At 42.8% G+C, this 10,407-nt stretch overlaps 1 protein-coding gene across 1 annotated transcript; it reads right to left on the bottom strand.

Annotated features, from left to right (window-relative positions):
* Positions 1 to 7,216: 7,216 nt before the first annotated feature.
* ddias (DNA damage-induced apoptosis suppressor) lies at positions 7,217 to 10,169 on the bottom strand. Its single transcript, XM_031572345.2, has 4 exons — positions 9,901 to 10,169; positions 9,413 to 9,568; positions 8,918 to 9,026; positions 7,217 to 8,803 (listed from the first exon to the last, which is right to left on the bottom strand). The coding sequence occupies exons 1-4, from the start codon at positions 10,023 to 10,025 to the stop codon at positions 7,673 to 7,675; spliced, it is 1,521 nt and encodes a 506-aa protein (XP_031428205.1). The 5' UTR covers positions 10,026 to 10,169; the 3' UTR covers positions 7,217 to 7,672.
* Positions 10,170 to 10,407: the final 238 nt, after the last annotated feature.

The raw sequence follows: 10,407 nt of genomic DNA, 5'->3' as shown, positions 1-10,407 counted from the left end.
AACAGTTGATGCACTCTGACTTCGTGTACCCAGGATACTCTAACCCTTTCATGCCAGTAAAGGCTCCCCCTCAAACTACTGCAGCTCCCACTACCACAGAAGCAACTTCATCCACTGCCTCCAAGCTTCCCCCACAAGATCAGCACCAACAGTTGATGCACTCTGACTTCGTGTACCCAGGATACTTTAACCCTTTCATGCCAGTAAAGACTCCCTACCAAACTGCAGAAGCAACTTCATCCACTGCCTCTAAGCTTCCCCCACAAGATCAACAGCAGCAGCAACAGTTGATGCAGCAGCAGCAGCAACAGTTGAAGCAGCAGCAGCAAGAATTGATGCACTCTTAACTCATGTACCCAGGATACAGAAACCCTTTCATGCCAGTAAAGGCTCCCCCTCAAACTGCTGCAGCTCCCACTACTGAAGTGCCAACTACCACAGAAGCAACTACATCCACTTCCTCTAAGCTTCCCCCACAAGATCAGCAGCAACAGTTGATGCACTCTGACTTCGTGTACCCAGGATACTCTAACCCTTTCATGCCAGTGAAGGCTCCCTACCAAACTACTGAAGCTCCAACTACAGCAGCAACTTCATCCACTGCCTCTAAGCTTCCCCCACAAAATCAACAGCAGCAGCAACAGTTGATGCAGCAGCAGCAAGAATTGATGCACTCTTACCTCATGTACCCAGGATACAGAAACCCTTTCATGCCAGTAAATGCCGCCAGTAAATTTCCCACCACCCATGCCAGCTAAGGCTCCAGCATCCGCTGCTGCTCCAACGACCACTCCATCAGAACTCCCAACCGTCTGCCCTCACAGAAAATTAGAGTCTGCAGGAGATTTCTAACTACAATGAACCCCTCAAACCTTTTTTTGTCAAGTTCCTTTATCCCTCTGATCTCGACCAACCGAAGGCCAAGACTTTGTTTGTATAAATGTCTCCAGACCAAGAGCAATTAAGAGGAGACTTCAGTTTTCTGAATTTGTGTTTTTCTTTTATACCAGGAACCATGTGGTCACCAGGATGTGGAAGCAACCCTCAATATGCAACTTTGTGGCAATAAATACAATTGTTTTAAGCAGCTGGTCATTGCCTTGTCAGTTTATTTGAAGAGAAGATTAGTACCAGATTCATCCAAAACTGGCTTGAAATGGTTCTGGTGCCTTTACTTGAGTGTTCAACAAAACAAATTCTCAATTTTCACCTTTGTTAGCCAAACAAGCTTACTGTTGGTTTCAAATAAACTTGACTAATTTATCAACTCGAGGCTATTGTGAAGCCAGAAAATTACATTTTTTTTGATTTTACATGATGTTGCCATTGTCACAAACTGAATGTGTAACCAATACCCCCACAACTAGGTACCAAAACAGCAGGTGGCATTACAGGGGCATCGGCGTTCTGTTTAGCTCTTGAAATGCCTTCTTGGCACATTATTTTCAGTCTTAATACGATTTTTGCACAACCCATTTTAACATTATATTCTAACACTTTCATGGTAGAGTAGCCTTTTTTTTTTTAACAGTATAACTTGGAAACTTCAACTTGTTATATTGGCACAGTATGAGTCTGGGTCCCAGTCTTAGAAATGTCCCTTAGTTGCCCACTCAAAACTGTAGTTGAGTTCAGATACTGAAACACCTACAGGTCACCCACAGATTATCTTCTGCCTGCATGTTTCCTATCTGCTCCTGTGGTGAGAGCAGTGGTGGAGGAAGTACTGAAGTTTAGTACTTAAGTAAAAGTACAAGTACCCAGGAAAATAAAAGTAAAAGTACTACATCAACAATCCTACTTAAGTAAAAAGTACTTACTTTAAAATGTACTTTAAGTATTAAAAGTAAAAGTACTCACGCAATGGGTTGTCTCAATGTCTAGGCTGTGCCATTTTGATAAAGAAATAGCTACTGGTAATAAATGCCTCTACAGATACCACTACTAGTAATAATTATAAGCAACAACATTTGTTAATTGGAAAGGTTGGTGTACTTATTGTGCCTACCATCTGTAATACTGTTCACACTATATCTTACAATTCTGCGGATGACAAGTTATCTACCAGGGATTATTTGCAAAGTTAATACCATTAAGCCAAACCAATAAAGACACCATGTGATATCTTTAAATCTTTTATTTAATTGTAAACGTGTAAAAAAGGGAAACATGGAACATGAAAAACAAATGTAATTGTAAAACTGGACAGAACAAGGCACGCTAGCTTGACATAGCTAACCTACCAGCTTTATCTTACCAATACGTAAAATATATAATGAAGATACAATCATGTTTTTTGATGCTATTGCTGTATGTCAACATTCATTTCGCTAGATAACATTATAATATGTCAGTAAACGAATTAAATACATATATCAATATTCAAAAGTCAGGGACATTAACTTAGCATAGCAATCACTCTGCTTACCTCGATATGCTACTTTAAATTTGAGGGCGAATTATTGAAGGCTAGCAACTCCTTTTTTTGAGGGAGACAGAAAACGCATTGAAACCTCCAGGAGTCATTCTTGGTGCCTTTGAACTCGAACATATCTTTTAAATAGGGCCAAGGGTGGCTCATATCAGAGGGCTCAGTTCAGGCCGACTCTGGATCCATGTTGAATAGGCAGTAGTCAGGCTGTCTGTTGAATGTTCAGGTATAACAGGCAAAGCTACCGCTAGTGCTGCTGCCAGACGCGCACTCTGATATCATTGGAGTTGATAGAGCCACCTGATTGGTTTAAACTTCCAAAACAGCAACGCAATCCATAGTTTTGTGTAGGCAACATTTTGGCGAAACTGTGTTCATAAATTGTAACGAGTAACAACACATATTGTAGAAATGTAGCGGAGTAAGAATGAATTACTCCCCAAACCTCCACCTGCACCCTCAGGTCTTCAAACAGCTCGCTCCTCCGCGTCCCCAAAACCAAGCTCCGCACCATGGGCGACCGGGCCTTTTGCTCGGCAGCGCCACGCTTATGGAACATCCTCCCTGACCACCTAAGGGCAACGCAGACGCTGGACTCCTTTAAAGCTGGACTAAAAACATTTATTTACATTTTATTCAGGAAGGCATTTCTGGCCTTGTGTTAAATCGTATGTTAAAATGTTAAAAAGTTTTCTATTATGCTTATGTTAATTCATTTTTATTTTATTGTATTATTATAGTTTGTTTGTTAATATGTTGGCACTCTGAGATTCTTTTGAATGAAGAGTGCATTACAAATAAAATAAATTATTATTATTATCTAGATAAATTGGCCATGGCCTTAAAAAATGTCATATGGTTCGACCGTTATTTATCTTAAAACGAATTCATTTCCTTAACATACTTAACATTTTTTAATAAGTTATCAGTAATATAAAGTGTTTAGAGACAGTATTTGCATTTCTTTTGAGTTTTTGTACATAATGATCTCATATTTTTGTTCTATTATGTCTTAAGTCCCCTTCTTAAATGTTGTTAACAGACTTATTTTTCCTATAAAGCGCATAAAACTGATAGAAATGTTTAAAAAAGTACCATTCACTTAAGCATACTGTATTAGTGATTAATATTTCAGCCCAAAAAATTTGATATTTTATTAAGAATTAAATACAGTGATTGCTATTATTGGTCGCTCCAAATGATATGAAAACCTCCTATCGTTTAAAGAGATCAATAAACAATATATTCCATACAAAACAGATTAAAACCAGATTTTATTCAAAAATTCATAGAATTTTCATGAAGACAAACATTACATAAAAAAATTTTTAATATAAAAATCGCGTCAAACTTGCCATTCAGGTCTTGAAGACTAGCTTGCTCCCTGGTGGCTCAGGACTGCTTGAGGGATCTTCAGTGTGGCACATGGTTTCCCTCCGGTCTACTTTTACTGGCTGGTAACATAGGCATGTCTTCATTTCTACATGCTTCAAAAGCATGACACTTCCCTATGACTTATTTGTGCCGCTTGTGAAAACAAAACCTGGTGAATCTTGAGGGCCCGTCCACACGGAACCTGGATTGCCTGAATCCGGAAAGAAATGTTGTCGGATCTGCCCTCCATCCACACAAACACGGCGGCTTGGGTCACTGAATCCGCAACCTTTTGAAACCGGTCTCAAGAGTGGAAAGATTCCAACCCACCAGCGGATCCGTGTTCGTGTGGACACCTGATCCGCACATTTTCTAACCCGATGACGTAATTGCCCCACATGAACCCCCTACGTCCCGCCTCGCAACCTCAGCCTGAACCCTAATTAACCCTGCTTCACTTCATAACAGCAACAACAATAACTAAATCGTTAAGAAGCTGGTTAGGAAAGGGATGACATTAACAAGCCATACTTTAATCTATCACTGCTTAATCTATTTGCATCAGACCATTGTTCAAAACTGTTTTTTTTTTTTTTTTAAAGTGTCCGCAGTAGCCTATATGAGAAAATCTGACGTGAAAAGATTTATATTATAGACGGAAGTTTCAAAACAGTTATTTAACACAAACGAGGGTTATGGCGAAGTGCCCGATTCTAACTAGTCCTGTTGGAGTGCTGTGGTAACAGTGATTTTAGGGGGTAGAGAAGTCGTTCAGCAATCGGTAGATTGCTAGTTGGATCTCGACTTCTGTTTTCTGTCACTTTATGCGCATGCTCCATGACGTCTTTACAGCGGATTCAACCACAGGTCCATCACTGACTACATGTAGAACTGTAATCTTTGGGCAGGAAAGGATAGGAAACATTCAGGGAGAGGATAATCTGTGGGTGACCTGTAGGTGTTTCAGTATCTGAACACTCAACTAGAAAGTTTTGAGTGGGCAACTGAAAGGGACATTTCTAAGACTGGGACCCAGACTCATACTGTGCCAATATAACAAGTTGACGTTTCCAAGTTATACTGTTAAAAAAACGAGGCTTCTCTACCATGAAAGTGTTAGAATATAATGTTAAAATGTATTGTGCAAAAAATCGTATTAAAGACTGTGAAAATAATGTGCCAATAAGGCATTTCAAGAGCTAAACAGAAGGCTGATGCCCCTGTAATGCCACCTGCTGTTTTGGTACATAGACATTTGAACTCGTACAAGAGGAATAACAGTGTCAAGTCACATGATCCAGATATGACATGGTTGCAGTGCACTTGTTGGCGGGGATTTTCATTGAAAGGTGTTTTGTATTTGTAAAGCATTGCATGCACATTTGCAAGTTGTGGGGTATATATATATATATATATATATATATATATATATAAAATACATTCCGTTAACAAGTTGTGGGGGTATTGGTTACACATTCAGTTTGTGACAATGGCAACACCATGTAAAATCTAAAAAAAAATCCTCATAGGTAATTTTCTGGCTTCAAAATAGCCTCGAGTTGATAAATTAGTCAAGTTTATTTGAAACCAACATTAAGCTTGTTTGGCTAACAAAGGTGAAAATTGAGAATTTGTTTTGTTGAACACTCAAGTAAAGGCACCAGAACCATTTCAAGCCAGTTTTGGATGAATCTGGTACTAATCTTCTCTTCAAATAAACTGACAAGGCAATGACCAGCTGCTTAAAACAATTGTATTTATTGCCACAAAGTTGCATATTGAGGGTTGCTTCCACATCCTGGTGACCACATGGTTCCTGGTATAAAAGAAAAACACAAATTCAGAAAACTGAAGTCTCCTCTTAATTGCTCTTGGTCTGGAGACATTTATTAAAAGGAAATGTAGCCAGCATGTCATGTGGGACTAACGGGCGTGTTCCCCTTCTGTGAGAACACCCGAGTCCAAGATTTGGTCTTGGCCTTCGGTTGGTCGAGATCAGAGGGATAAAGGAACTTGACAAAAAAAGGTTTGAGGGGTTCATTGTAGTTAGAAATCTCCTGCAGACTCTAATTTTCTGTGAGGGCAGACGGTTGGGAGTTCTGATGGAGTGGTCGTTGGAGCAGCAGTGGATGCTGGAGCCTTAGCTGGCATGGGTGGTGGGAAATTTACTGGCAGCATTTACTGGCATGAAAGGGTATCTGTATCCTGGGTACATGAGGTAAGAGTGCATCAATTCTTGCTGCTGCTGCTTAAAATGTTGCTGCTGCTGCTGCTGCTGCATCAACTGTTGCTGCTGCTGTTGATTTTGTGGGGTAAGCTTAGAGGCAGTGGATGAAGTTGCTTCTGTAGTTGGAGCTTCAGTAGTTTGGTAGTGAGCCTTCACTGGCATGAAAGGGTTAGAGTATCCTGGGTACACGAAGTAAGAGTGCATCAATTCTTGCTGCTGCTGCTGCTGCTGCTGCTGCTGCTGCTGCAACTGTTGCTGCTGCTGCTGCTGCATCAACTGTTGCTGCTGCTGTTGATTTTGTGGGGGAAGCTTAGAAGCAGTGGATGAAATTGCTTCTGCAGTTTGGTAGGGAGCCTTCACTGGCATGAAAGGGTTAGAGTATCCTGGGTACACGAAGTCCGAGTGCATCAACTGTTGCTGTTGATCTTGTGGGGGAAGCTTAGAGGCAGTGGATGAAGTTGCTTCTGTGGTAGTGGGAGCTGCAGTAGTTTGAGGGGGAGCCTTTACTGGCATGAAAGGGTTTCTGTATCCAGGGTACATGAAGTAAGAGTGCATCAATTCTTGCTGCTGCTGCTTCAACTCTTGCTGCTGCTGCTGCTGCTGATCTTGTGGGGGAAGCTTAGAGGCAGTGGATGAAGTTGCTTCTGTAGTAGTTGGAGCTTCAGTAGTGGGAGCTGCAGTAGTTTGAGGGGGAGCCTTTACTGGCATGAAAGGGTTTCTGTATCCTGGGTACATGAGGTAAGAGTGCATCAATTCTTGCTGCTGCTGCTGCTGCTTCAACTGTTGCTGTTGAACTTGGTGTGGTAAGCACCTATTTCAACTGACCTGAGCTGAAAGAAATAACTGAGTGTGACAGAGACTCTGAATACTTTAGTAAAACATGAGTAAGATCCCTTGCAGATGCAGATCTAGTACAGATCTAAGGGATACAAAGGAGTTGGACATGGACCGCAGATATCTGTGCGTCTGAAAATAAAAATCCAGGTTACAGTAGACAAGTAGTGCCCTCTAGTGGTGGCGATATGCAATGGACAAGGCCTAGTCACACAACCCTGACTCTGGTACAGTACCCTTACAAGGTTCAGTTTTTTATTCTCCTTTAAAAATGTATCCAGACTGACCATAATGGTGTAACTCTGAAGTAACAGTGAAAAGGACAGATTTCATAAGGTCTTGATTCTTTGTTTCAGATTTGCGAATATTTAAGGTTTTTAATCCAGAAGACTGATACAGATTATTAAAATACACAATACGGAGTTCCTTTTCAAGAGAATATCGCTCACATCTGGACGAGCCCTATGGCTTTGTTTTGGTAGGAGAATGAAGCTGTATGACTCTTCTTTTAGGAGGTTAACCACTTAGTTGGAGTTAACTAATCTGGGTTAAGTCACTAAACCACGTATTTGGAATACCCTTCAGCTCTTTATAAACTTCATAAAAAGCCTTTTTGTTCAGCTTTGTGCAATCTAGCATATATCATTTCATACAAATAGAATTTACAGGAGAACATTTTCAGCTATTTCATCACTATAAATATCAAAGGAGGTGCTGGTATGTACAAATTCAAATTCAAACCATTAAAAACCATGATACAGTCTTATCATCATCATTATTATTATTATTATTATAATTATTATTATTTAGTCTTTGTATGAATCAACAAAAAGGTCTTTGGAGCAATCAGCACCACACCAGCTTCCATCCCCAGTAGTGCACTCCATCTGACTGTCAATCACACTTCCTGCTCCCCTGCGGCGTGCTTCAGAGCCATGGTCCAGCCCCCTGTGAGACGCTCTCTTTGTCTGGGCAGAGCCATGGTCCAGCCCCCTGTGAGACGCTCCCTTGGTCTGGGCAGAGCCATGGTCCAGCCCCCTGTGAGACGCTTCCTTGGTCTGGTCAGTGGCTTTAGACATCCTCTTCCTCTTTGGAGCCCCTTTCTTGAGAATGGGTGTGGACTGAGAGAAAGGAGCCAATCCGGGCATAATGCAGTGGAAATCAGCAGATGTCCGAGGTCTGTGCGTGACCTGCTCTGATCTGTAAAAGTCATTGCTGTCCAAACCTGAAACATCGAAAAGCTCTGCAGAGTAGTTGTAGCCCTCCTCAGGGTCATGAACGAGGCACTCTGGTGAAGTGGCCATGTCTTTCTGACAGGCCACCTGACTGCCAAAGCTACACGTCGGCTCAGATGAGCCTCCCTGATGGTAGCTCACCCTGGAATGGAGCTGGTCCTGACTGGGCACGGATCCGGACAATATGGTAAAGGAACTGGAGGTTTCGCCATATCCTGACTCCTGGCTTACGGAAACCTGACCCTTCTGTGCATCACAGCAGCTGCATGGTGCCATGGCAACAGAGGCGTCAGGGAGGCTGGCATCGAGTGCGTCACCCCGCGGTCGAGGGAGAGAGAGCTCCAGCGAGCCCCCCGACGCGCTGCCTGAACCCGGCGACTGCAGCAGAGACAGAGGCAGAGGAAAGGAAGCGTTGGCCGCCTTACATGGCGGTGAGCACACTCCTCCAGGACAGAGCTGTGTGTAGTCATGGTAACTGTCCTGATCTGACTCCTGTGAACACTCCTGATCGCTGCACCCATCTGAGAGGTCGCGCGCACGCAGGAGACTCTGGAGGTACTGGAGCACAGTAGCACCGAAGACGCCGTCGTTTGGGAGAGTGATGCTACTCGCAATGTACTGCTCTGAGGTCTTCATAGAGCCTTCCAGAGCGGGACAGGGCCGTCTCCCTGGTGACCGGTGTTCTCCAACATTGCCAGGGATCTAGAAGACAAAGAACCGAGCAGAGTTCCATAAGTGATGGTAGATGGGTAGGCCTAAACAAGACAGCTAATTGGGCAAGAACTCCCAACAACAAACAGTCAGTTCTGAGAGTACCTTGATTGCTAGAAGCACGCATCTTCCAACAAAGCAGTCCTCCAGTGCTTTCCTGAGTAGCCGCTCCACTGTTTGGACACCTCTGCTTTCTTTAACGGCATCCAGAAATCTGCATTCACACACACAAGTAAATATCCAAGTACTTTACCCACACGTATGCAGACCTAGAAACAACCATGAGTCCGCCATCTTTCCAGCGTTGATCATTCTGAAGACCACATCATGTATTTTGTTTTTAAACTAAATCTTGAGAAAGACCCTTGAAGTCCTACACCATGTAGACTCATTTCCCCTGAAACCATTCAAGGCCATTTTGATGTTTATAAACAGAGCAGAGAGCAGAGCATGCCAGTCTAATAAGCTGTGTTAAAAACACACACACACACACACACACACACACACACACACACACACACACACTCTGAGTAGAGAGCACAGCATGCCAGTCTAATAAGCCGTGTTAAACAAACACACACTGAACATGTGGAAACACACCTGTTGAGTTGCCCGGCTGGTACTCCAAAGAAGGAATCAAGGCAGCTCCCAAACACAGTGGCTCCGAGCACAGCGCAGTCTCTGGACACCCGGAGTGATAGCCTGTATCTGTACCCTGCGGCCTCCGCGTCCCGTCCACACTTAACACAACACCATCTGAGCACAGGAGAGCAAGGCAGACACAGACTTAGCATACGTTTTTTACATTTCAGGTTTATCTGAAACCCTCGCTGTTAGGGTGCCCTCTAATCGGTCTCTGATCTGCTCGTGTGTAGTAACTTCGACCAAACTGTCTGAGGGATCAACAGTTTCTATTTCACGTCGCCAGGCTACACAGGAAGTATACGATTAAACAAAAGACGCCAAATAGTTTATGTTTAAAAATGTTGCTAACATCAGCCACATTGACGTTGTACTATGGCAGACTAACGTGGCTAAGTTAAGGTTAGGTACGACTTTTAGTTTACGTTTTCTGGTGTGCAACTTACCTGGAGCTCGCCTGCTCTTCAGACGCTAACGTAACTCTTGAAAAACACGTCAGACAAGACGGGTACAAAATGCTTGTATCCTGAACAGACAGAACAGTGCAGCGAAGAAAAGTTCTCGTAGTCATACCGAAAGGAACGGTGGATGAACTAGATAACTTAGTTTATATTTGCGGCTTATTTTCAGGGAAACTGCACCTTGAATCTTCGCTGCATGTTTGCATTTTCTAAGGAAAACATTTTGTTTTTCGCGGGATGTTGTTCGCCTTCGTCAAACAAGTGCTCTTGGGCTATCGGCTGACACCTATAGGCGTGGAAGAGGTACAACCTCGTTGGGGGAGGGGGGTGTGTGTTCCGAAAGCCTCGACGTTGAACAACGATCGAAATGTAAAGGAATGATGGCAGTTCAGTGTTGATATAACTTATTGTACACATATTGTTTGCCCGTTTCATTCAATAAGTAAGATTTATTCCAATAGAAAAAAACTTTGCATCTAAAGACCAACATTT

The sequence above is a fragment of the Clupea harengus genome, chromosome 8 (assembly GCF_900700415.2).
Source record: "Clupea harengus chromosome 8, Ch_v2.0.2, whole genome shotgun sequence".
In the NCBI taxonomy this organism is placed as follows: Eukaryota; Metazoa; Chordata; class Actinopteri; order Clupeiformes; family Clupeidae; genus Clupea; species Clupea harengus.
This window is presented reverse-complemented; position numbering and strand designations above follow the sequence as displayed.

Coding starts and splice junctions, on each gene's coding strand:
- ddias (XM_031572345.2), bottom strand. CDS start 10,025: ATGACTACGAGAACTTTTCTTCGCTGCACTGTTCTGTCTGTTCAGGAT. Junction 9,027..9,412: donor CCAGCCGGGCAACTCAACAG/GTGTGTTTCCAC, acceptor GTGTGAATGCAG/ATTTCTGGATGCCGTTAAAG. Junction 8,804..8,917: donor GCGTGCTTCTAGCAATCAAG/GTACTCTCAGAA, acceptor TTTGTCTTCTAG/ATCCCTGGCAATGTTGGAGA.